This window comes from Scyliorhinus canicula, chromosome 14 (genome assembly GCF_902713615.1).
Source record: "Scyliorhinus canicula chromosome 14, sScyCan1.1, whole genome shotgun sequence".
NCBI lineage: Eukaryota > Metazoa > Chordata > Chondrichthyes > Carcharhiniformes > Scyliorhinidae > Scyliorhinus > Scyliorhinus canicula.
In genome coordinates this window covers 20,628,900-20,656,827 of record NC_052159.1, presented here as the reverse complement: position 1 = coordinate 20,656,827, position 27,928 = coordinate 20,628,900, and the positions used below count along the sequence as shown (strand labels likewise).

At 48.9% G+C, this 27,928-nt stretch overlaps 1 protein-coding gene across 1 annotated transcript in view; it reads left to right on the top strand.

The window, feature by feature from the left end:
• jade3 (jade family PHD finger 3) overlaps positions 1-27,928 on the top strand; it is a 76,239-nt gene that overhangs the window by 32,882 nt on the left and 15,429 nt on the right. The window contains 6 exon segments of the mRNA XM_038817914.1: positions 9,534-9,611; positions 9,696-9,755; positions 12,410-12,492; positions 15,357-15,514; positions 22,915-23,105; positions 26,976-27,187. Of these exon segments, the coding sequence (XP_038673842.1) occupies positions 9,707-9,755; positions 12,410-12,492; positions 15,357-15,514; positions 22,915-23,105; positions 26,976-27,187 (693 nt within the window). The 5' untranslated portion in view covers positions 9,534-9,611; positions 9,696-9,706.

The following is a 27,928-nucleotide window of genomic DNA, read 5'->3' as shown; positions in this document are numbered from 1 at the left end:
AGCACATCCCTGTCACCCGAAGTCCTCTAGGTATCCTTTCTATACTGTGGCCACCAAAATTGCAAGCAGTATTCCAAGTGTGGTCACACCGACGATTTGCAAAGTGAGATTACTGCAATATTTTGGCTCAATATTCACTTTTTAACTTATGCCAACATCTGATTTGCTTTACTCTGACTATTGTTTCAATATCTTCCATTTATTGTCAGTCAGAAACCCCAGATCCCTTTCAATTTTCATGAACATTAGTTCTTTCATTGAAATAACAGTTCCTTCCCACTTTGTATTTTCGACATAGAAATTTACCTACCACCTGTTCGCTCGATTTCCAAACATATTCAAATCCCTCTGTATGCCTGTTCATCTTTGGCTTTTCCACCTTCATCACTTGTCATCTGCATCGTTATGTTTTGTGACATCTTGCTCCATATCACTTATGAAATTATTAACAAAAGAGTTCTTAAACCACCTATGTAACCCCAATCGTAATATTCTCAAGGCGCATGCATGCCAATCCCTCTCACCCTCTTGATTCTATTATGTATCCATTGTGTGGTAATGTTGAATTTTACTACCTTTAATTTTCAGTACCAGCCTTTGGAGAGTAAGTGTATCAACGGCCTTGATGAAATCCAGGTGCACCATATTTACTGCTTTCCCCTTTGTCATTACCCCCAAAGAAAACCAGGAATTGACAGATTGACGAGACTTTTACTGCATGATCCCTTATCTAGATCAAAATAAAAGATAATCAATGATCCAGCGTCTTCTATTTAGATAGAATTTAAGAGTTCCCATACTTCCATATGCTCACTTGTGATTATTGTTTGCAGTGCACCAGCCAATCTGCTACAGCTGCATTTGATTGTGTTTTTAAGGATCGTACAAATAAACGTATCAGGTTTATTTGTATTGTCTCAAATTATATAACCATCAATTTTATTACGTTGCCTTTTTTTTAAAAAATGGATCCACAATGTGCATCAAATCCTCTGGTATATAATTCCAGGGTAATTTTAGCAATTTTTTGGAAAAAGAGTAATGTCAGGTTTCTTCCAGTCTTCCTAACCCCTCTCGTGTTTAGTGATCTGGCATTTGTGCTTGAATAGTGAGTAAACCCATAAACAACTGGCAGTGAACATTATTTAGTCTTTGAGCCTAGTTTACTTCTGTTTTTTTAAGTGTACCTCTATGTAGCCTTTATTAAACTACAGATGGACATCATTCCTTGAATTTTATCATTTCAGAGTTGGTGAACATCTATTCATTTGCAGCCTTCTTTTGTCGGGTCTTTTAATGTGTCCTGAAAATTGCATATAGGCAGCTGTGCAGCCCTTTGAAAACATGGCCCGGTGCTGAATACCTCTTTTTTTTTTTTTTAAATTTTTTTATTGGAATTTTTTGCAGAAAATATAACAAAAAGTATAGCAAAAAGCAGTAATATGCAACTAACAGCCCCATAACACCCACAATTCCCCCCATACCGTAACATCACATGTATCACATAACCCCCACCCCCCCCCCAAACAAGAGAACTTAACCATAATTAAAATTAGATAAATCAAATTTAAATAAAATAAGCTAACATAATCAACGCCCCCCCCCCCCCCCCCCCCCCCCCCCCCCCCAACCCCCCCCCCCCCCCCACCCACCCCACCCCCCCCCCCCCCCACCCACCCCCCCCCCCCCACCCACCCCCCCCCCCCCCCCCCCCCCCCCGGGTTGCTGCTGCTACTGTCCCAGTACCCTATCGTTGAGCCAGAAAGTCGAGGAAAGGTTGCCACCGTTTAAAGAACCCTTGCACCGATCCTCTCAGGGCGAATTTAACCTTCTCAAGCTTAATAAAGCCCGCCATGTCATTGATCCAGGTCTCCACGCTTGGGGGCCTCGCGTCCTTCCACTGTAGCAAAATCCTTCGCCGGGCTACTAGGGACGCAAAGGCCAGCACACCGGCCTCTTTCGCCTCCTGCACTCCCGGCTCTACCCCAACCCCAAAGATCGCGAGTCCCCATCCTGGCTTGACCCTGGATCCCACCACCCTTGACACCGTCCTCGCCACCCCCTTCCAGAACTCCTCCAATGCCGGGCATGCCCAGAACATATGGGCATGGTTCGCTGGACTCCCCGAGCACCTGGCACACCTATCTTCACCCCCAAAGAACCTATTCATCCTCGTCCCAGTCATGTGGGCCCTATGCAGCACCTTGAATTGGATGAGGCTAAGCCGCGCACACGAGGAGGAAGAATTTACCCTCTCCAGGGCATCAGCCCATGTCCCGTCTTCGATCTGTTCCCCCAGTTCCCCCTCCCACTTCGTTTTCAGCTCCTCTACTGACGCCTCTTCCTTCTCCTGCATAAGCTTGTAGATATCGGATATCTTCCCCTCCCCGACCCAGACCCCCGAGAGCACCCTGTCACTCACCCCCTTCGCGGGGAGCGCAGGGAATCCCTCCACCTGCCGTCTAGCAAATGCCTTTACCTGCAGATATCTAAACATGTTTCCCGGCGGGAGCCCAAATTTCTCTTCCAACTCCCCCAGGCTCGCAAACCTTCCGTCGATAAACAGGTCCTTCAGCTGTCTAATGCCCGCTCTATACCATCCCCGAAATCCCCCATCCATGTTCCCCGGGACGAACCTATGGTTCCCCCTTAACGGAGCCTCCATCGAGCCCCCCACTTCTCCCCTATGTCGCCTCCACTGCCCCCAAATCTTGAGGGTAGCCGCCACCACCGGACTCGTGGTATACCTCGTGGGAGGGAGCGGCCACGGCGCCGTTACCAGGGCCCCCAGGCTTGTATCCCCACAGGACGCTCTCTCCATCCGTTTCCATGCTGCCCCCTCCCCCTCCATCACCCACTTACGCACCATCGACACGTTGGCCGCCCAGTAATACCCCGAGAGGTTGGGCAACGCCAGCCCCCCCCCATCCCTACTCCGCTCCAAGAAGACCCTCTTCACCCTTGGGGTGCCATGCGCCCAAACAAATCCCATGATGCTGCTGGTCACTCTTTTAAAAAAGGCCCTAGGGATAAAGATGGGCAAGCACTGGAAGAGGAACAAGAACCTCGGGAGAACCGTCATTTTGACGGATTGCACTCTGCCCGCCAGCGATAGCGGCACCATGTCCCACCTTTTAAATTCCTCCTCCATCTGTTCCACTAGTCTGGTGAAGTTAAGCTTATGAAGAGCCCCCCAACTCCTGGCCACCTGCACCCCCAGGTACCTGAAACTCTTCACTGCCCGCCTGAAGGGGAGCCTCCCAATTCCCTCCTCCTGATCTCCCGGGTGCACTACAAATACCTCGCTCTTCCCTAAGTTCAGCTTATAGCCCGAGAAGCCCCCAAATTCCGCTAACAGTTCCATCACCCCCGGCATTCCCCCCTCTGGGTCCGCCACATATAACAGCAGGTCGTCTGCATACAGCGATACCCGGTGCTCCTCCCCCCCCCGCACCAGACCCCTCCACTTCCCTGACTCCCTCAACGCCATGGCCAGCGGTTCAATCGCCAGTGCAAAGAGCAGGGGGGACAGGGGACACCCCTGCCTGGTCCCACGATAAAGCCTAAAATACTCCGATCTCCTTCCATTTGTGACTACACTCGCCATCGGCGCCGCGTAAAGCAGCCTCACCCATTTGATGAATCCCTCCCCAAATCCAAACCTCTCCAGCACCTCCCATAGGTACCCCCATTCAACTCTATCAAACGCCTTCTCTGCATCCAGCGCCACCACTATCTCCGCCTCCCCCTCCACTGCCGGCATCATGATAACATTGAGCAGTCTCCGCACATTCGTGTTGAGCTGCCGCCCCTTGACAAACCCTGTCTGATCTTCATGAATTACCTCTGGCACACAATCCTCTATCCTGGTAGCCAGGATCTTCGCCAGCAACTTAGCGTCTACGTTAAGGAGTGAAATAGGCCTATATGATCCGCACTGCAAGGGGTCCTTATCCCGTTTTAGGATCAAAGAGATCAGTGCCCGCGACATCGTCGGGGGCAAAGCCCCCCCCTCCCACGCCTCATTGAAAGTTCGCACCAGCAGGGGACCCACCAGGTCCGCATATTTTTTGTAAAATTCTGCCGGGAACCCGTCCGGCCCCGGGGCCTTACCTGACTGCATTTGCCCGATCCCCCTGACTAGCTCCTCCAACTCTATCGGCGCCCCCAGCCCCTCAACCAGCCTCTCTTGAACCCTTGGGAAACATAGCCTGTTCATGAAGCTCTCCATCCCCTCTCTCCCCCTCGGAGGTTCCGACCGGTACAATCCCTCGTAAAAGTCCCTAAAGATCCCGTTTACTTCTGTCCCCTTCTGCACTACATTTCCACCCCCATCCTTCACTCCCCCAATTTCCCTAGCCGCATCTCGCCTACGGAGCTGATGCGCCAACATCCTGCTCGCCTTCTCTCCATACTCATATACCGCACCCTGCGCCCTCCTCCACTGTGTCTCCGCCTTTCTGGTGGTCAGCAAGTCAAAATTGGCCTGCAACCTGCGCCGTTCTCCCAGCAACCCTTCCTCCGGTGCCTCCGCATATCTCCTGTCCACCTCCAGAAGCTCTCCCACCAGTCTCTCCCTCTCCTTCCTCTCCTTCCTTTCCCTGTGGGCCCGGATGGAGATCAGCTCCCCCCGGATCACTGCTTTCAGAGCCTCCCAGACCATCCCCACCTGGACCTCCCCCGTATCATTGGTAACCAGATACCCCTCAATGCTTCTCCGAACCCTCTTACACACCTCCTCCTCCGCCAGCATCCCCACATCCAGGCGCCAGAGCGGGCGCTGGTCCCGCGCCTCCCCCATCTCCAGATCAATCCAGTGCGGGGCATGGTCCGAAATCGCTATGGCCGAATACTCGGCATCCTGCACCCTCGGGATCAACCCCCTGCTCAGGACAAAAAAGTCTATCCGGGAATAAACCCTATGGACGTGAGAGAAAAAGGAATACTCCCGCGCTCTCGGTCTCCCAAACCTCCAGGGATCCACCCCTCCCATCTGGTCCATGTATCCCCTCAGCACTTTGGCCGCCGCCGGTCTCCTACCCGTCCTTGAACTGGACCGGTCCAGTGTGGGATCCAGCACTGTGTTAAAATCTCCCCCCATGATCAGGCCCCCTGCCTCCAGGTCCGGGACGCGGCCCAACAAGCGCCTCATGAAGCCAGCATCATCCCAATTCGGGGCATATACGTTCACCAGCACCACCTTCTCTCCCTGCAGCCTACCCCTCACCATGATATATCTGCCCTCCTTGTCCGACACCACCTCAGCCGCCTCAAACGCCACCCTCTTCCCCACTAGAATCGCCACCCCCCCGGTTCTTTGCGTCCAATCCTGAATGATAAACCTGCCCCACCCACCCCTTCCTCAGACGGACCTGGTCCGCCACCTTCAGGTGGGTCTCCTGGAGCATAGCCACGTCCGCCTTCAACCCCCTTAGATGGGAGACCACCCTGGTTCTCTTAACCGGCCCGTTCAGCCCCCTCACGTTCCAGGTAATCAGCCGGATCAGAGGGCAACCCGCCCCCCTCCCCTGCCGACTAGCCATAGCTTGGCAGATGTTCGCCCCAGGCCAGCATACCCCGCTCGACCCGTTCCCCATGGCGATAGCGCCTCTCCTCTTCCCCCCCGGCCCTCATCGGCTCCTTCCTAGTCGTTCCAGCAGCAACCCGGTATCCCCCCCCACCCCCCCTCCCCCCCCCAGGCTAGGACCCCTCCTAGCCGCGACGCACCCTCCATGGTACTTCCGTGAGTCAGCTGACTTCTGCTGACCCCGGCAGCTCCCGCCAAAACCTATCCCCTCCCGGCTTGGGGTCATCCCCCTCTTGCCACACCTCCTTGGCATTATTGCAGCGCGGGAAAAAAGACCCGTAGAGGCCCTTCCCCCATCGCAAGCTCCACCCCCCTGCCCCGCAGCGCGGGAAACCAGAGGAAAGCCCGCGCTTTCACAATGCCACACCCCATCCTTCTGACGCAGTTCCCCAAAATCCAGTTTCCCCTCAATCCCCAGCCCCGTACAGAAGAGAACATATAGAACACAAACCCCCAACACTCCCCACCTACCCCACAACCATACCCAACAGACAAACCCACCCGTAAACAGAGCAAAAAGAAAACCAGCATACATAACACACATTTCGAAGTTGAAAAAGTTGAAACAGTTGGAACAAAACAGCCACAGCGGAAACAACGCCGGCCAAAGTATGTTCCCAGGCCCTAGTTCAAGTCCAGCTTCTCCGCCTGTACAAAGGCCCACGCCTCCTCCGGGAACTCGAAGTAATGGTGCCGGTCCTTGTATGTCACCCACAGGCGCGCAGGCTGCAGCATTCCAAACCTGACCTGCTTAGCATGAAGCACCGCCTTCGTCCGGTTGAACCTGGCCCGCCGCTTAGCCACTTCCGCACTCCAGTCCTGGTAGATCCTCACTACCGAATTCTCCCATTTACTGCTCCTCTCTTTCTTGGCCCAGCGCAGCACACACTCCCGGTCACTGAATCGGTGGAACCGCACCAGCACCGCCCTCGGGGGCTCATCTGCCTTGGGCCTCCTGGCCATCACTCTGTGCGCTCCCTCGAGCTCCAGGGGCAAATGGAAGGACCCTGCTCCCATCAACGAGCTCAACAACGTGGTCACATACGCCGGGAGATCCGACCCCTCCAGCCCCTCCGCCAGGCCCAGGATCCTCAGATTCTTTCGCCTCGTGCGAACGTCCAGCTCCTCCAAGCGGTCCTGCCACTTTTTATGAAGTGCCTCGTGCAACTCCACTTTCCCAACGAGGACCACGGCCTCCTCCTCTCTTTCAACGGCCTGCCGCTGCAACTCCCGAATAGACTCCTCCTGTGCCGCCTGGGTCCCAAGCAGCTTGGTCGCAGTTACATTCATGGAGTCCAGCAGCTCAGCCTTCAGCTCAGCAAAACAACGTAGGAGCGAGGCCTGTTGCTCCTGCGCCCACTTCCACCAGTCCTCGGGTGTTGCGCCGGCCGCCATTTTGTTTTTCTTCCCACGTTTTTTTTGGGGCGTTTCTGCAGCCTTTTTCACCATCTAGTGTGGGGCAAGTTCTTCCAGGCACCTTCCCCCACCGGGATATGTAGCAACAGCACTGTTTGGGGCCCTCAAAACGGCCCAAAAGCCCTTAAATAGCGGGAGCGCCGGCCGCCATTTTGTTTTTTTTTTCACCCGTTTTTTGGGGGGCGTTACTGCAGCCTTTTTCACCAGATAATGTGGGGCAAGTTCTTCCAGGCACCTTCCCCCACTAGGATGTGTAGAAACAGCGCCGTTTGGGGCCCTCAAAACGGCCCAAAAGTCCCTAAATAGCAGGAGTGCCGGCCGCCATTTTGTTTTTCTTCCCCCGTTTTTTTGGGGGAGTTACTGCAGCCTTTTTCTTCTTCCCACTCCAGGTGAGCACCATATAGTGTGGGGCAAGTTCTTCCAGGCACCTTCCCCCACCGGGATGCGTAGAAACAGCTCCGTTTGGGGCCCTCGAAACGGCCCAAAAGTCCCTAAATAGCAGGAGCTGCCGAATGTGTGGCTTAGCTCCGCATAGCCGCAACTGGAAGTCCGGTGCTGAATACCTCTTGTAAGCAGCTTGGGTGTTCTCTTCAGCATTATTATAAGGAAGTTCACTTCCCACAGGAACTGTAGTAGACTTTTTAATTCAGTAACAAATATTCTTGTTTCAAATTTGTGATTTTTAAAGTCTTGTGTAGCCTACAGTCCCTGGAAAAATAATCTTCTATGAAATAAAATATCTGATCCAGAGCATTAAAAAAAAACGATCTCATGCGGACATGGGCATCGCTAGCTAGGCCAATATCTTTATTGCCCTTGAGAAGATGATGCTCAGTTGCTTTAGAGGGCGGCATGGTAGCACAGTGGTTAGCACTGTTGCTTCAAATCGCCGGGGTCCAGATTCGATTCCCACTTGGGCCGCTGTCTGTGCAGAGTCTGTATGTTCTCCCCGTGTCTGCCTGGGATTCCTCCTGGTTCTCCGGTTTCCTTCCACAAGTCCCGAAAGACGTGCTTGTTAGGTGAATTCTCCCTCTGATAATATGCAGATTCTGCACAGACAGTGACCCAAGCGGGAATAGGTGCTGGAATGTGGTGTCTAGGGGATTTCAGTAACTTCATTGCAGTATTAATGTAAGACTACTTGTGACAATAATAAAGATTATATTATTATTCCTGAACCGCTGCAGCCCATGTGTGGATAGACCCACAATGCTGCAGGGAGAAAATTCTGGGATTTTGACCCAGTGACAATGAAGCAATGATGCTATAATTATACTACAGGATGGTACGTGCCTTGGAGGAGAACTTTTAGGTGGTGGTGTTCCCATGCAATTGCTTCCCTTGTCCTGCTAGGTGTTAGAGTCGTGGGTTTGGGAAGTGCTGTCAAAGGAACCTTGGTGAGTTGCTGCAGTGCATATTGTCGATAGTGCACACCTTTGCCACTGTTGGTGAATGGGCTGCCAATCTTGCAGGCTGCTTTGAGCTTCTTGAGTGTTGTTGAAACTGCGCTCATCCAGGCAAGTGGAGAGCATTCCATCACACTCCTGACCTTTGACTTGTAGATGGTGGAGAGAGGCTTTGGGAGTTGGGAGGTGAGTTACTCACTGCAGAATTCTCAGCCTCTGACCTGTTAATTGTAGCCACAGCTTTTATATGGCTGGCCCAGTTCAGTTTCTGGTCAATGGTAACCCCCAGGATGTTGATTGATGGGGAGTCAGTGATGGCAATGCATAGAATGTCAAGGGGCGATGGGTAGATTCTCTCTTGTTGGAGATGGTCATTGTCTGGCATTTGTGTAATGCAAATGTTACTTGTCACTTATCAGCCTAGTCTGACTGTTGTCCAGGCATTTAACCTTTCAGCATTTTGTCTAAATTGAGTTTAATTAGGCTTTATACAGCAAAACCTTAGTGACTGCAATATTTAATATTGAATTTGCAGGGAGACAGATGTAACAGATTTGGAAATTGGTAGTATTCACGGAGTGAGATTTATACCCAAGGGAAGCAGGTATTGTGCAAATTTGGCTTTTGGTAAATTTGTGTAAGATTTATTTATTTATTTATTTATTCTGAGCTGAATTTGTTTTAAAGGCACTTCACGGATGGTATCACAACTGTACCTTACCCTTAATTCTGTTCTCACTTGGTGTGCCCATCTGTGAATTTTCTAGCACAGATGACTAGATAATGATTAGGAATCCTGGTTGCTGGCTTTTACTGCTTGCGTTTGCCAGCCCAGATGTTTAGAGAGAAATTTTGCACCCACCCATTTCTCCAGCTCAGCACTGAGTAAATACAGAATTGAATATTGAACCAGAGATGTCCTGATTAGTACTGGGTTGTATTTTTCTCCTGCAAGGCTATCAGATGAGCCGAGGCATTGTTTCATTATTGGACGATGCAAAATGCAATGGCAATTTTAACTGAGTCGCAACAATCCATGAAGTACATGTGTACATTTTGAAACTTTAAAGATGTAAAATGTTTACTGTTAGATTAATCAATTTTATTTCTTTTCCCTTTTGTAGCGCTAACTAGTGTGGGTGATAGATTCAGCACTCGATCTGCAATATTGAATTAATATGTGCTTATACCTAGAATTTATGGTAAGTCAGATTTGCATATTTGAATATCTACTCGTGTGGGATTAAATCAGAATTGGAAACTGAACCTCTTTCCTTTCCTTAAAGGGCATGACAGGATGAAACGCAACAGACATTTGAGCAGCAGTGACAGTTCAGACAATGAGAGTAAGTAAAATGGTATTTTACCCCTTCCACCCAAGTGTATCCTTGTGGCCATCTGTTTGCCCAAGACCTCTAGATGTTGATTTAATATTTTCTATATCAGAGAACTGCATGATGCAAGTTGGGATATTTATTTTGATTCACCTAGCAAGTGAATCCTTATTTCACAGCCTGAGTTTAGCACTTATTGACTTCCATGCAAGCGATAGGTGGTTATATGAAAGTGGAAATGTTACTTTCTGAAACGTCACTTCTCTGCAATTGCAGCAATACTGCTCAGACAATGGCGTATAACTTCCTAGTTCCCTCACGTCGGATTTAGGGGTAACCCAAAGATGCACTGGAAAAATCCTTTCGAAGGTTCCCAGGTAAGGGTTTACACGGCAATTGTGGGATGGCATGGTGGGGCAGGGTTAGCACTGCTGCCTCAAAACGCCGAGGACCCGGGTTCGATGCTGGCCCCAGGTCACTGTCCGTGTGGAGTTTGCACATTCTCGCCGTGTCTGCATGGGTCTCACCTCCACAAACCCAAAGGTGTGCAGGGTAGGTGAATTGGCCACGCTAAATTGCCCCTTAATTGGGAAAAAAACGAATAAGGGACTCCTAATTTATATTTTAAAAAATTTAAATTACACCGCAGTTATCCAGAAGTGCTGACTTCCTCTGCTGAGCTAGGCTGGGAACCATTCAACAAAGCAATTTAAACTGCTAACTTTGGATGGTTCTGCCAGCGATGTGCTAATAGTTACCCTGAAAGAGTTAGAAGAATTAAAAGCACTTCTATCTTTGGCATAACCATTTTTAAAGACCCAGGCCTCGCATGGGATATCCTGACCCCTAACCCTCTGGCCAGATGTCCAAAACACCCCCCGCTCCCCCATCCCATCGCCTCACCTTCCACATCCCATTCGCTTACATTGTTCACAATTTACATAGATAATTTGGAGTTGGGGACCAAGGGCAATGTGTCCAAGTTTGCAGATGACACTAAGATGAGTGGTAAAGCGAAAAGTGCAGAGGATACTGGAAGTCTGCAGAGGGATTTGGATAGGTTAAGTGAATGGGCTAGGGTCTGGCAGATGGAATACAATGTTGACAAATGTGAGGTTATCCATTTTGGTAGGAATAACAGCAAACGGGATTATTATTTAAAAGATAAAATATTAAAGCATGCCGCTGTGCAGAGAGACTTGGGTGTGCTAGTGCATGAGTCACAGAAGGTTGGTTTACAGGTGCAACAGGTGATTAAGAAGGCAAATGGAATGTTGTCCTTCATTGCTAGAGGGATGGAGTTTAAGACTAGGGAGGTTATGTTGCAATTGTATAAGGTGTTAGTGAGGCCACACCTGGAGTATTATGTTCAGTTTTGGTCTCCTTACTTGAGAAAGGACGTACTGGCACTGGAGGGTGTGCAGAGGAGATTCACTAGGTTAATCCCAGAGCTGAAGGGGTTGGATTATGAGGAGAGGTTGAGTAGACTGGGACTGTACTCATTGGAATTTAGAAGGATGAGGGGGGATCTTATAGAAACATTTAAAATTTTGAAGGGAATTGATAGGATAGATGAGGGCAGGTTGTTTCCACTGGCGGGTGGAAGCAGAACTAGGGGACATAGCCTCAAAATAAGGGAAGTAGATTTAGGACTGAGTTTAGGAGGAACTTCTTCACCCAAAGGGTTGTGAATCTATGGAATTCCTTGCCCAGTGAAGCAGTTGAGGCTCCTTCATTACATGTTTTTAAGGTAAAGATAGATGGTTTTTTGAAGAATAAAGGGATTTAGGGTTATGGTGTTCGGGCCGGAAAGTGGAGCTGAGTCCACAAAAGATCAGCCATGATCTCATTGAATGGCGGAGCAGACTCGAGGGGCCAGATGGCCTACTCCTGCTCCTAGTTCTTATGTTCTTATTAGACTTTACCTTCTCCCTGGCCTATTATTTTCAATGAGACATTTAAACTCACCTGCTTTACGGCAGCTAATACTGTCTGAATTTCACCTGCCTTGAGTCAGGAAGGTTGGGTGAGATAGGCACCTCAGAACTTTAGCGCAAAGTGGCAATCCTCTGCTGATTGCCACTCTGTGGAGGTTATGGTGTATTGTATTTCAGAAAGCTCCTGTGAACTGCCAATTATTTGAAAAAGGTGCAAAGGATAAAAATGTCGTCGGAGAGAAACATTTTCAAAAGAAAGGAGGCTTTTGTCATATTGTACTTCAGCCTTCCAAGCTAAAATTCTGTGATTGAGCTGTCCATGGGGATCTCTATGGTGATCTGTTGGAGGAGACACATTTGAGAAAAGACACATCACTGTCGCCAAAGTTTCCTGCAGATGAATTACCCCAGATTATTGAAATGCAAACTCTGCAATGTGTATGAATGCCTAAATAAGTCAGTCACAGATTGGACTGGAGTCAAAATGATCCCAGACCGGGAAAGAGTGGTAGGCCCCTCACTGAAGAGCATATATTGTGAATGAGGAACTGATTCTCCTAATTTGTATTTGATAACGTTTCCCAAGGTACCTTTTAGTCTTAGTCCTCTGTTGATGTATCTTGTTTTTGCAACATATTTTAATTAGATCTTTAATTGTGTGATCTCTTGTGTCTTAATCTTGGCTTTATGTTATGTTCTCAATGTTGAGTATTGTAACTTCCTGCATAGGTCCTTCAACGTCATTGTCCTCCCATTCAAAGTACAGGAGTGACCGGCATGCCTCGGTACGTGGGAAGAAGAAGCTTGCTGAGGTTGGTACATAATAAGATTATAAACTCTTAATTTGTAAAGCTGAAAAAAAAACTTTGTTTTTCATTGCATGACAAGTAGATCATGAAGTTTTGAAAATAATTCCATGTGTATGCATGTTAGATTAAACATCGAGCCCCAGGGTGGCACAGTGAAGCAGTGGTTAGCACTGCTGCCTCACGGCGCTGAGGACCCAGGTTCAATCTTGGCCCCGGGTCACTGTGTGGAGTTTGCACATTCTCCCCGTGTCTGCATGGGTCTCACCCCCACAACCCAAAGATGTACAGGGCAGGTTAATTGCCCACACTAAATTGCCCCTTAATTGGGGGGAAAAAAATAATTGGGAACACAAAATTTATTTATCTTTTAAACTTTGAGCCCCAACAATCTCTTCCTCGAGTACATGCTTTCCCTGTATCTTTGGGAGGCTAGCTTTTCATGCGCAAGCTCCAATATACTTAGAATAATAAAGATTTTATCATCTGATGTCTTCTGGAGCTTGCAGAATTTTTTCTTTCATGCCACAAAAGCCAGAGATTTAAAGATCTATAATTTTTCTTGCAAAGAAAATTCTAAATTGGGTAAATTCCCTGCTGAGAGCTGTGCATGCAAACAATGTATAAACAACTGAATCTTGTGATTCCTATTTGAAGCGGTGGTGGACAGCAGATTCACAAGAATGGTACCATGACTTACTGGATTAAATTGTGAACCTGTTTCATAAGCTTTGCTTGAATTGCATTTAGGTTAGGAGATATGGTGATCTGGTCCAAGATGTTTTGAATGCTAGAAGGATTTCACTGAGACGATCCAGAAAAATCATTCTTCAGGTGGGGGAAAATCAAGATCAAAGGGACAAGGTTTTGAAATTAGAACCAAGCAATTCAGCAGCAAAATCAGGAAGCACCTTTTCACATACAGCGCAATAGAATTTTGGAACATTCTTCCGCCCTCTCACTCCTCACCGCAGGCTTCCTAAAAAGACTGAGGTTACTCCGGTAATTTTAGCTTTCAAGATTGAGAGATTTTGTTAGCTACGGGCAGGCAGGGTTAAGGAACACATGGGTGGGAAAATATAAGTTCAATTCTACATCAGCAATGATCTAATTAAATGGTAGCACAGGCCCAAGGGTTTGGATGACCATCTCCCTTTTCCAACTGGATCACTGTTTTATAGGGAGAGTGAACTGATTTGCCCCTAAACCTTAATAGCAAATATATATTCGATAAAATTGAATTCTGTTAATTGAGATCTCCTTGAAGTTCATCAGGCCGGCTTCTCGCGTGTTGTTCTCACTGGAGAATTTAACAAAATCAAAGATTAGTGAATGAAAACCAGTCAGGTTTCTTAAATCTGAATCTGATGTTGGCATAGTCAACATTAGACACCTTCAGAAAACATAACATGGCATTCCCGCCAGGCTGTGTACTTAGCCCCCTAATATACTCCTTATTGACTGTGTGGCAAAAGTCAGCTCCAACTCCACAAGTTTGCTGATGACACGACCGTTGTGGGTCGGATCTCTAATAGCAAGGAGTCAGAGTACAGGAGGGAGATAGAGAACCTAGTAGCATGGTGTAATGACGACAGTGTCTCCCTCAATGTCGGCAGAACTAAGGAGCTGGTCATTGACTTTAGGAAGCGAAGTGTTGTACACACCCTGATAGAGGTGGAGATGGTTGACAGCTTCAAATTTCTGGGTGTACACATCACTAACAATCTGTCTTGATCCACTTGCGTCGACACTGCAACCAAGGAAGCACAACAGCCGCATGTGTCATCAGGAAACTAAGGAAATTCGGCATGTCCACAATTTTTACAGCTACACCATAGAAAGCATCCTATCTGGCTGCATCACAGCTTGGTATGGCATCTGCTCTGCCAAAGACTTAAGAAACTAATAATAATAATAATTGCTTATTGTCATAAGTATGCTTCAATGATGTTACTGTGAAAAGCCCCTAGTTGCCACATTCCGGCACCTGTTCGGGAAGGCCGGTACAAGAATTGAGCCCGGGCTGCTGGCCTGGTAACATTACAAGCCAGCTGTTTAGCCCAGTGTGCTAAACCAGCCCCTACAGAGAGTTGTGAACACAGCCCAGTCCATCTCTCAAACCTGCCTCCCATCCAGTGACTCGATCTACACTTCCTGCTGTCTTGGGAAAGCAGGCAGCATAATCAAAGACCCCCTCCTACCCGGATTATTCTCTCTTCCAACCTCCTCCATCGGGCAGAAGATATAAAAGCCTGAGAACACGCACTAACAGATTCAAAAACAGCTTCTTCCCCGCTGTTACCAGACTCCTCTATGGCTCTCCAATGGACTGAACTGATCTCTTTACGCATCTTCTTTACTGTGGTAGCACTATTCTCCATGTGCTTCGCCCGATGTCTGTGTATTTACATCGTGTATTTGTCGTATGTCCTATGTTTTTCATGTATGGAACGATCTGCCTGGACTGTACGCAGAACAATACTTTTCAGTGTACCTCGCAACACGTATACAATAAATCTAAATCATTGAGCATTTAAAAGTATATTGGCAAAGGGTTTCAGTTCATTCTTGAGGTTTTTTTTAGGAAAAGTGTAAAGGTTATGCATAGGCACATTTATCTTCCTCTGGCTTTTATATTCTCTCTGGCTGAAATGGTGAGTGATCTATCCCAATAAGCATCTGCTTATTCTGCTATGCATTTAATCGCTAGATGGTGCACAAGAACCACCTTGGATGAAGCTCTCGTATTGCTCATATTGACTAGCCATGTGAGGAACGATGGAATTGGACCAGCACAGTGCATTATCACCTCAACACATTGTGGCAACTTCTTTAAATGTTCATTTAAATATTTAGGCTTGCTTTTGTAGGTGTTCCGGAAAGATCTCATCAGTGCCATGAAGATTCCAGACTCGCACCATGTGAACCAGGATGAATATTATCTCTTGGCTGATCAGTGGAAGCAGGAGTGGGAGAAAGGAGTTCAGGTTCCAGCCAGTCCAGAAACCATTCCAGATCCATGTGTTAGGTAACAGTTGTTTTTCATTCATTGTTACAGGTACCTGACACCCAATGGGTCAAAACTGTAAATACAGTTTTTTGTACTGAAGAGTTGAGTGGACATTGGAAATTGATGTCTTCCTGTTGGTTTCTTGATCATGTTGTGTTTAGCCAGAAATTGTTTTGCTCAGAGCAAGATACCAGCACAGCAGCAGTGAGCTTGTTGGTCAGAAAATGCATGTGACCCAGGGAAAGCTGAAATGGAAAAATGAGATGTGCTTTAGAAATCTTAACCACAACATTCTGAAGTTTAGGCTGTAGGCAGTGATGGGTACTCGTTAGAGGCATAACTTTGGAGTTGGGGAAAGTACTGAGTGGTATACCCCCCCCCCCCCCCAAACTGATCATAATTTGCCTAGTTATTTCTAACTTTTATAACTTGTACTCTAATCCAACGCAACTTGATAAGTTAGCAATTGAACAGTGAAATTGAAGATGCAGTGAGGAATTGCAGAATGACCTGGACTTCATGCAAACTATGTGCGTGGGCAGAGCAATGGCAACTTGAGTTTAATATAGACAAATGACTGTACAAAGTAAGGCAAACTGAACAAAGCAGGTAGCTACTCGATCAGTGGTGTTGCACTAACTATAGATGAACTTGTGGGGAGGGTGGGGGGAAATATCAAACAGCAAAAATACTTCAGGGTTAAATCCAGTTGGATGTAAAATGGGATAAGTGGCCTGTTGCATTTGTAAATATTTTGTAAAGTGATTCACTGAGTGTGTTCTGACAGATAAATCTGTCAGATCAATTTAATATGCCGTCTGAAGAGTGAAATTACAAATTAATATTCTTATTTGCTCTGCTTCTCCAACCCTACATAAATTCCGTAGTCTGTCTCTGACTGTTCCTCTGTAGCCATGAATAATAATCCCTTTCTGAACGAATGTTAAATAATACTGCTTTCTTGATAGCAAAGAGGGCACTGATTCAAAGACTTGGAATTTACTTTTATGGAAAGGAATATTTAGAAACTAACCAAGTGCGGACTTCCGGTTGCGGCTATGCCTAGGTAGGTCGCACAGTCGGCAGCTCCCGCCAACAACGGACTTTTGGGCCATTTTACGGAGCTCCAGCGGCAATTGGACGACGATTCCCGGTGTGGGAAGGAAACAGTGAGGGTCCCCCAGCGCTGTATGGAGAGGACCAGGAGTGGGGCGGTCAAAAAAGCGGCTTTGGCGAAGAGAGGAGAACGGGCGCGAAAAAACAAGATGGCGGCCGGCGGGGATCAGGCAGCGTGGGCCCAGTGATCACGGGAGCAGCAGGAGTTTCTCAGAAGCTGCTTCGCCGAGTTAAAGGCAGAGATGTTGGCCCCTGTGAAGGCTTCTATTGAAAGGTTGGTGGAGACCCAGAAGATGCAGGGGATGGCGATTAAGGAGGTGCAGCAAAAGGCCTCTGACAACGAGAATGAGATTTTGGGCCTGGCGGTTAGAGTGGAGGCGCACGAGGCTCTGCACAAAAGATGGCAGGAGAAGCTGGAAGACCTTGAAAATAGGTCAAGGAGGCAGAACCTGCGGATTCTGGGTCTCCCTGAAGGCGTGGAGGGGTCGAATGCTGGTGCGTATGTGACCATGATGCTGGGAACGCTGATGGGCGAGGGGGCCTTCCCGCGGCCCCTGGAACTGGATGGGGCGTACAGAGTCCTGGCAAGGAGGCCTAGGGCGAACGAGCCGCCGAGAGCTATGGTGATAAGATTCCACCGCTTCACCGATAAGGAGTGTGTCCTGCGATGGGCAAAGAAGGAACGAAGCAGCAAGTGGGAGAACACAGAGATCCGTATTTACCAGGACTGGGTGCAGAGCTGGCCAAGAGGCGTGCGGAATTCAACCGGGCCAAGGCGGTCCTCCACAGTGAAGGGGTGAAGTTCGGGCTGCTACAACCGGCAAGGCTGTGGGTTATGTACCAGGACCGGCATCATTATTTCAATACGCCGGATGAGACCTGGACTTATTATTAAGAACGAGAAGCTGGACTCAAACTAATGGACTGCAGTATGTTGTTTGGGCATCCCGGTGGGGGGGGGGGGTGTTATGTTAGTTTTTCCCCCCATGTTTCTTTTTTTGTTGCCACTTTGTCCTGTGCCCTCGAGGTACTGGGCCGGGTCGCAGTTGGTGTAGAGCTGCGTCGCAGGTGATGGGGTCGGGCCAGATAACGAGAGCAGTTTAGTCGCTCAACGTTGGGGATAGCACCCTTTGTTTGTTTGAGAGAGTTTCGTTTTTTCTCTTTACACACGAGAAGGAGGGGGGGAACTCTCTCTCCCTCATTTAGCTGGGCGGGGGGGGGGGGGAATTGGAGACCCGTAGAGGGAGCCAACAGTGGAATTGGAGGCAGAGGCAGGAGCGGCCGGGGTCAGCGTGAGTCAGCTGACTTGCGGGAGTGCAACGGGGGGGGGGGGGGGGGGGTTAGGTTAGGTGGACGCTTGACTTGGGTGGGGGGGGGGGGGCTGGGATGCTGCTTTGCTGACTGACGGGGAATCAATTTTCGGAGTGAAAGGGAGAGTCGGGACGGGGAACCTCCGGCTGGGGGGCTGGAGTGTGCAGGAGACGCGGGAACGTGGCTGGCCTAAAAAAGTGGATGGCTAGTCGGCAGGGGGGGGTAACTAACCCCCTGACCTGGCTGATCATGTGTAACGTGAGGGGCCTGAATGGGCCGGTCAAGAGGGCCCGTGTGTTTTCGCACTTAAGGGGGCTAAAGGCAGACGTAGCCATGCTACAAGAGACGCATCTGATGCTCGCTGACCAAACCAGGCTGAGGAAGGGATGGGTGGGGCAGGTCTTCCACTCGGTTGGATGCGAAGACCAGGGGGGTCGCAATCTTGGTGAGCAAGTGGGTGGCATTTGAGGCGGGGGGTATTGTGGCGGATAAAGGGGGTAGATATATTATGGCGAGAGGCAGGTTGCAGGGGGCCCGGGTGGTGTTAGTGAACGTGTATGTCCCGAACTGGGACGATGCAGGGTTTATGAAGCGGATGTTGAGTAGGATTCCGGATTTTGGGGGGGGGGGGGGGGGGGGAAGGGAAGAGAGAATGGACCCGTGGAGATTTGCTCGCTCGGCCAAGGACGAAGGAGTTTTCTTTCTTCTCCCATGTCCACAAGGTGTACCCGCAGATTGATTTTTTTCATGGTAAGCAGGGCGCTAATCCCGAGAGTGGAGGGGGTAGAGCACTCAGCCATTGCGTTCTCAGACCATGCCCCGCACTGGGTGGAGTTGAGGCTGGGGGCGGAGAGAGGCCAACACCCTCTGTGGAGACTGGACATAGGAATATTGGCGGACGAGGAGGTCTGTGGGTGGATTCGGAGGAGTATCCAAAGCTATGTGGCGACCAACGATACAGGGGAGGTCTCCGAGTGCGGTCTGGGAGGTGCTGAAGGCAGTTATCAGGGGGGACCTAATCTCTATCAGGGCCCACAGAGAGAAGAGGGATAGGATGCAGAGGTTGGTGGGGGAGATACTCAGGGTGGACAGGAGTTATGCGGAGTCCCCTGAGGAGGGGCTGCTAAAAGAGCGCCGGAGCCTGCAGGCAGAGTTTGATGCTTACCACAGGGAAGACAGAGGCTCAGTTGAGGAAGGTACAAGGAACGGTGTACGAGTATGGGGAGAAGGAAAGCAGGATGCTGACGCACCAACTACAGAAGAGGGAGGCGGCCAGGGGAATTAGGGACAGGGGGGGGGTAGCACGGTACTGACCTCGTAAGGATCAATGAGGTCTTCAAGGACTTTTATGGTAAACTGTATGAGTCCGAACCCCCGGGGGGGAGGGGGGGTGGATGAAGCAATTCTTGGACCAACTGAGATTCCCAAAGGTGGAGGAGGGGCTGGTAGAGGGATTGGGGGCCCCGATTGAGATGGAGAAATTGGTTAAGGGTTTGGAGGGTATGCAGTCGGGCAAGGCCCCGGGACCGGACGGATATCCCGTAGAATTCTATAGGAAATTCTCAGAGCTGTTGAGCCCGTTATTGCTGAGAAGCATCAACGAGGCTAAGATGATGGCGCAGGCCTTGATCTCGCTCATCCTTAATCGAGATAAGGACCCGTTGCAATGTGGCTCCTACACGCCGATATCGCTCCATAATGTAGACGCCAAACTGTTGGCCAAGATCCTGGCCACCAGAATTGAGGGCTGTGTCCCGGGAGTGATTAATGAGGATCAGAAGGGGTTTGTGAAGGGCAGGCAGCTGAACACGAATGTGTGGAGGCTCCTGAATGTGATCATGATGCCCTCTGAAGGAGGGGATACGGATGTGGTGGCTGCAATGGACGCGGAAAAAGCCTTCGATCGGATGGAGTAGGAGTAGCTGTGGGAAGTGTTAGGCAGATTTGGATTTGGCGAGGAATTCAAAGGGTGTGTCAAATTATTGTATCAGGCCCCTGCAGCGAGTGTGTCTACGAACCGGCTGCGGTCGGAGTACTTTAGGCTGCATCGAGGCAAGGGTGCCCCCTGTCCCCCTGCTGTTTCCCCTGGCAATCGAGCCGCTGGCCATGGCGCTGAGGAGGTCTAGAAACCGGAAGGGGCTGGTTCGGGTGGGGGGGGGGGGGGGGGGGGGGGGGGGGGGGGGAGCATCGTATTTCACTCTCTGCGGATGACCTGCTCTGTATAGTTCAGATCCGGTGGAGGGGATGGGGGAGGTCATGCAGATCCTTAAAGTTTTCGGGGTACAAGTTGAATGTCGGGAAAAGCGAGCTCTTTGTGATACATGCGAGGGGCCAGGAAAAGAGACTGGGAGAGCTACCGCTTAAGAGGGTGAAGAGGAGCTTTCGCTACCTGGGCATACGGATGGCTAAGAGTTGGGATGCCCTGCACGCGGCTGGTGGGTCACATGGAGGAGGACTTTAAGAGGTGGGACATGCTACCGCTTTCCCTGGCAGGCAGGGTGCAGTCTGTGAAGATGACGGTCCTCCCGTCATCTCTCTTCCAGTGCCATCCCATCCTCATCCCCAAGTCCTTCTTCAAGCGGGTAAACAGGATTATCACGGGATTTGTGTGGGCAAACAAGACCCCGCAAGTTAAGAGACTGTTCTTGGAGCGCAGTCAGGGTGAGGGGGGCTGGCGCTGCCGAACTTCTGCAGCTATTATTGGGCAGCGAATATATCCATGATCCGGAAGTGGGTGGGGGGGGGTGTGTGTGGTGGAAATGGCTGGAGGCGGCGTCTTGCAGGGATACTAGCTTGGGGCACTGATAACGGCACCAGCCGCTCCAGCCGGCACGGTATACCACGAGTCCGGTGGTGATAGAACATAGTACAGCACAGAACAGGCCCTTCAGCCTCGATGTTGTGCCGAGCAATGATCATCCCACTCAAACCCACGTATCCACCCTATACCCGTAACCCAACAATCCCCCCTTAGCCTTACTTTTTAGGACACTACGGGCAATGTAGCATGGCCAATCCACCTAACCCGCACATCTTTGGACTGTGGGAGGAAACCGGAGCACCCGGAGAAAACCCACGCACACACTGGGAGGACGTGCAGACTCCACGCAGACAGTGACCCAGCCGGGAAACGAACCTGGGACCCTGGAGCTGTGAAGCATTTATGCTAACCACCATGCTACCGTGCTGGCGACAATGGCGACATTGAGGATCTGGGGTCAGCGGAGAAGGCACAGTAGGGAGGTAGGGGCCTCAGTCTGGACCCCGATACGAAACAACCACAGGTTCGCTCCAGGTAGAATAGACGGGGGGTTTCTAAGCCAGCACAGAGTGGGTATCAAAAGGATGGGGGACTTGTTTATTGATGGGACTTTTGCTAGCCTGAGGGCGCTGGAAGAGAAATTTGGGTTGCCCCCAGGGAATATCTTTCGTTACCTGCAGGTCCATGCTTTTGTGAAGAAGCAGGTGGTGGAATTTCCGCTGCTACCTGCCTGTAGGATACAGGACAGGGTGGTCTCGGGCATGTGGGCAGGGGACGGAAAGCTATCAGACATATACCAGGAGCTGCAGGAGGCGGAGAAGGTCTCGGCGGAGGAGCTGAAAGGCAAGTGGGATGAGGGCCTGTGGGCAGACGCCCTGGGTCAGGTCAATTCCTCCTCATCTTGTGCCAGGCTTTGCCTGATTCAGTTTAAGGTGGTACACAGGGCGCATATGACAGTGGCAAGAATGAGCAAGTTCTTTGGGGTGGAGGACAGGTGTGTGAGGTGTTCAGGGAGCCCAGCAAACCATGTCCATATGTTTTGGGCTTGCCCGGCAGTTAAAGAATTCTGGCGAGGCTTTGCAAAGGCTATGTCCAAGGTCTTGGACACTCGGGTAAAGCCGAGTTGGGGGATAGCGATATTTGGGGTGTCAGAAGATCTGGGAGTGCAGGAGTCGAAAGATGCCGGAGTCTTGGCTTTTGCCTTCTTGGTAGCCCGGAGACGGCTCTTGTTAATGTGGAGGGACGCGAAACCCCTGAGTGTGGAGACTTGGGTCAGTGACATGGCTGGGTTTCTAAGTTTGGAGAGAATAAAGTTTGCCTTAAGAGGGTCCTTAAGGCAACGCTGGGGTTCTCCAGGCGGTGGCAACCGTTCCTTGACTTTCTCACGGAACGTTACGTGGCGGTCAGCAGCAGCAGCAAACCAGGATGGGGGGAGGTCGTATGGGTTGCGGATAGTTTTCACTTGTAAAGGGTAGATATCCCAGCTTGTTTTGTTAAGTTGTTAATTCGCTTTTTTTTATGGTTATGTTTTTTGTTGTCTTCTTTTTGTAGTGGTTTTGTAAAAATATTGTAAAATCTTGAATAAAATCAAATTTAAAAAAAAAAAGAAACTAACCAAGTTTAATCGTTTGTCTATATAATTAATTTATACCCACTTGGTTGTGATAATTCAAGTTTTGGAATAGTGACTTCCTATTGAGTGAAATGAAACGCTGTCGACATTTTGCCTGTGTAAATCAATTCAGATTGGCAATGTGCCGCACAGACCGGGAAGGTTCCAGGTTCAATCTATGGCCTACGCTTAATTAGGAGATTGCACCTGAATTTTAATAAGGTGCTATAAGTCGCTTTTGTATCATTGAGTTTGGAAGGAGAAATTAGCCCCACATTTTGATTCAAAGAATTCAAGAAGATTCTCACGGCACCGAGGACCCAGGTTCGATCCCAGCCCCGGTTCACTGACCATGTGGAATTTGCACATTCTCTCCGTGCCTTTGTGGGTCTCACCCCCACAACCCAAAGTTGTGCACGATATGTGAGTTGGCCACACTAAATTGCCCCTTAATTGGAAAAAACTAATTGAGTACTCTAAATTATTAAAAAAGAGAATTCAAGAAGACTTCCATGCTCTTCTCTGGTGAAATGTTTTGTTGTAAAGTTAAACGTGCGGAAATGCTTGCACTGAATTGGTTCTATTCTTGTGTTTGATTTTTATGTTTGGTTGTTTTAGGGTTATTGTGGAAAAGGCAAAGGACACTTTGTTCACCAAACCACGGAAGTTTATTCGCTGTTCTGCTGCTGAACCCTCAGACCCTGGCTATGTAAACATCCTGGAACTGGCAGACACTGTGTGCCGTTACGATTTGGATGATGTGGACATTTACTGGTTACATGCAGCAAATGAAGAACTTCAAGAAATGGGTATGCCTGAGTTAGTTTATCCAGTAGTAACACATGCATTTATTTACCATCTTGTATGTTAACTTTCAGCTGGAATTTCATTTGAATAAATTTGTTCTTGATTACGAGGTTGTGGGGTATGATAGGTTGTGATGAATGTAAGAAATGATCATATTTTATATATTTTTTGCAGTCGTGTTATTAAAACCTGGATTAAGATGCATACAGACATAGAACATAGAACAGTACAGCACAGAACAGGCCCTTCGGCCCTCGATGTTGTGCCGAGCAATGATCACCCTACTTAAACCCACGTAACGCATATACCCGTAACCCAACAATCCCCCCATTAACCTTACACTACGGGCAATTTAGCATGGCCAATCCACCTAACCCGCACATCTTTGGACTGTGGGAGGAAACCGGAGCACCCGGAGGAAACCCACGCACACACGGGGAGGACGTGCAGACTCCACACACACAGTGACCCAGCCGGGAATCGAACCTGGGACCCTGGAGCTGTGAAGCATTGATGCTAACCACCATGCTACCGTGAGGCCCCTGATAGTGGGCGGGATTTAACTAAATGGGAACAAAGTCCCATAGCGAGCATTTTTAGCCGCGTGTTTGTCAGTGCTTGCACCGGCGAGAAACAAAAGCTATTTAAAGTGGCTGGGACTGCAGTAGGTGGTGAGGGGACCAACAAGGGGGAAAAACACACTTGACCTCATCCTCGCCAAACTGCCTGCCGCTGATGCATCTGTCCATGACCGTATTGGTAGAGGTGACCACCACACAGCCCTTATGGAGACATGCCCTGTCTTCACATTGAGGATATCCTCCATCGTGTTGTGCGGCACGACCACCATGATAAATGGGATAGACTTCAAACTTATCCAGCAACTCTAGACTGGGCATCCATGAGTCGCTGTGGGCCATCAGCAGCAGCAGAATTGTATTCAACCACAATCTGCAATCTCATGGCCCGGCATATCCCCCACTCTATCATTATCACCAAGCCAGGGGATCAATCCTGGTTCAATGAAGTGTGCAAGAGAGCTTGCCAGAAGCAACATGAGGTTTACAGAAAAAATTAGGTGTCGACCTGGAGAAGCTCCAATACAGCACTACTTATTTGCAAAACAACATTAGCAGCAAGTAATAGACAGAGTGAAGCGATTCCACAGCAAATGCATCAGATCTAAGTTCTGTAGTCCAGCCGTGAATGGTGGCGGACAATTAAACAACTCTGAAAGAGGAGGCTCCACAAATATCCCCATCCTCAATGATGGAGGAGCCCAGCACATATGTGCAAAAGCATAGCCTGAGGCATTCGCAACAATCTTCAGCCAGAAGAAATGCCGAGTGGATGATTCATCTCGGTCTCCTCCAGAGGCCCCCAGCATCACAGATGTCAGTCTTCAGCCAATATGATTTACTCCACGTGATATCAAGAAATGGCTGAAGACGGACGGCATGTCGTGCAGTGGTTAGCCCTGGGACTGCGGCGCTGAGGATCCGGTTCGAATCCCGGCTCTGGGTCACTGTCCGTGTGGAGTTTGCACATTCTCCCCATGTCTGCATGGGTTTCACCCCCACAACCCAAAAGTATGCTGGTTAGGTGGATTGGCCATGCTAAATTGCCCCTTAATTGGAAAAGAAAAATAATTGGCTACTCTAAATTTAAGAAGAAAAGAAACAGCTGAAGACACTGGATACGCAAAGGCTATGGGCCCTGACAATATCCCAGCAATAGTATTAAAACTTGTGCTCCAGAACGTGCCGTACCCCTAGCCAAGCTGTTCCAAGACAGCTACAACACTGGCATCTACCCGGCAATGTAGAAAGTTGCCCAGGTGTGTTCTGTACAAAAGAAACAGAACAAATCCAACCCAGCCAATTACCACCCTATCACTGTATTCTCCATCATCAGCTCAGTGATGGAAGGAGTTGTCAACAGTGCTATCAAGCGGCACTTGCTCAGCCAGAACCTGGATGCTCAGTTTGGGTTCCTCCAGGATCACTCCGCTCCTGACCTCATTGCAGCTTTGGTTCAAACGTGGATAAAAGAGCTGAATGCCAGAGGTGAGAGTGACTGCCCTTGACATCCAGGCAGCATTTGATCACATATGGTATCAAAGAGCCCTAGTAAAACTGGAGTCGATGGGAATCAGGGGGAAAACTCTCCGCTGGTTGGAGTCATACCTGGCACAAAGGAAGATGGTTGTGGTGGTTGGAGATCAATCATCTCAACTCCAGGACATCATTGCAGGAGTTCCTCAGGGGAGAGTCCTCGACCCAACCATCTTCAGCTGCTTCATCAATGACCTTCCTTCCATCATAAGGTCAGAAGTGGGGATGTTTGCGGATGATTGCACACTCCTGAGATAAAGAAGCAGCCCATGTCCAAATGCAGCAAGACCTGGGCAATATCCAGGCTTGGGCTGACAAGTTACATTCGTGTCACACAAGTGCCAGGCAATGACCATCTCCTACAAGACAGGATCTAACCACCGTCCCTTGACATTCAATGGCATTACCATCGCTGAATCCCCCACTATCAACATCCTGGAGGTTACCATTGATCAGAAACTGAACTGGATTAGCCACATTAATACTGTGGCTACCAGGGAAAGTCAAAGACTAGGAATCCTACGGTGAGTAACTCGCCTCCTGCCGCCCCACCCAAAAGTCTGTCCGCCATCGACCAGGCACAAGTCAGGAGTGTAATGGACTACTCTCCACTTGCCTTGATGAGTGCAGCTCCAACAACACTCAAGAAGCTTGACACCATCCAGGACAAAGTAGGCCGCTTGATTGCTCCTCCTCTACAAACATTCAAACCCTCCACCTCCGACAAACAGTGGCAGCCATGTGTATCATCTACAAGATGCACTCCAGTAACTCACCAAGGTTCCTTAGACAACACCTTCCAAACCCATGACCTCTACCACCCAGGTGGACAAGATTAGCAGATACATGGAAACCCCACCACCTGGAGGTTCCCCTCCAAGTCACTCGCCATCAAGACTTGGAAATATATCACCGTTCCTTCACTGTCACTGGGGAAACATCCTGGAACTTCCTCCCTAACCGCATAGTGGGTGTACCTACACCTCATGGACTGCAACGGTTCAAGAAGGCAACTCACCACCACCTTCTGAAGGGCAACTAGAGGTGGGCAATAAATGCTGGCCTAACCAGCGACGTCCACATCCTGTAATGAATTTTTAAAAAAAGTTGTCCACATTCTACCCTCAGTAAACTTGAGGTTATCCAATGCTCTGCTATCCAGGCATTAACTTGCTCCCAGTCCATTTCGATTTTCCAATAACCCTTGTGCTTACCTATGTTAACTTTCTGTCAAGCCATGCTTTGATTTTAAAATTCTCATCCTTGTTTTTAAAATCCCTCCATGGTCTTGTCCCTCCCTAGCTCTGTAATTTCCTCCAGGCCCACAATCTTCCGTGACATCTGCACTCGTCTAATTCTGTCCCCCTTGTGCCCTGATTTTAATTGCACCATCATTTCCTACACTCTAAGCTCTGAAATATCCTCCTTCGTTCACATCACCGCCTCATTTTTCTCCCTTTAAGATGCTCCTTAAAACTAAGCTGAGCTAACATCTCCTTATGTGGCTCGGTGTCATATTTTGCTAATGCTTCTGTGATGCACCCTGGGATGTTTTATGACAGTGAAGACACTACATTACAGTTCTTTTATCTACACACTCCGTATAGAATTGGAGCACTTCAGAGAGTCTTAAATTCTTCAGCGGACCAATGTCTTCAAAGTGGTTTCCCGTTGCTTGATGATTGATTGGTAATCATGAAGATTCATCTGAATAATGACCATAAAAGCAAGTTTTTTCTTAAAATTCTCTTCCTTCAGGGTGTGGTTTGATTCATGAATGCACTATGGAGAAAACTATAGAAGCACTGGAGCGTCACTGCTATGAAAACATGAACCATGCCATAGAAACTGAGGAAGGGCTGGGAATTGAGTATGATGAAGATGTCATTTGTGATGTATGCCGCTCTCCCGACAGTGAAGAAGGCAATGAGATGGTCTTCTGCGATAGGTGTAATATATGTGTCCATCAAGTAAGTTAAAATGTTACCTATTCATAAAATGGAACGAGTGATTCAAAAATTGTAATATTGGCCGATACCGTCGGTCTATGGACAGTTGTACCCAACTTGCCTGGGCAGCTTTAACTTCGGCAGGGTAATTATACATCTGAAATCCTCAGAAAATGAGTTAAAGTCCGATTTGGGTGGTTTCAACACGCTTGGCAGAATAGATACCCAGGAAAGATTGGGATTTAAAACCAGTTCTTACTCTTGAGCTTTACGATGTTACTGAACTGACTAACCTCCACCTGACTCCCCACTGTATTCCCCACCATGGACTACCGCCCATAACCCCCCCTCTTGACTACACACCGACAGCAACCGCACGCACCCCTCCCGCACACACCACATCCCACACAGTTAGTGCTGTAGAAAGGGGACGTCCTGCATTGCAAAGGAGGATTCTACGCTCCATGTTTCTGAAGGTGCCTGGTTCGGAAGTCTGGACGAGAAATGTGGAGCTATGGTACAAGTTAAGTAAATAGGTGGAGAGTGGCAAAATCGAGACCATAGTTATCAACTCGACTTGGTTCATTTTTGCGGTACACAATTATGTTACAGTGAAATCCACCTAAAATATTTAGCTTTGCACCTGTACAAATGTAGAAGGCCCTGTTTGGCCTCTGTTAGCCAAGTGATATTGATCACACAATCAGCAGGTGTTAATGAGATTATATTTCAGAATGGACAAAGAAGACATAATTTCATGCA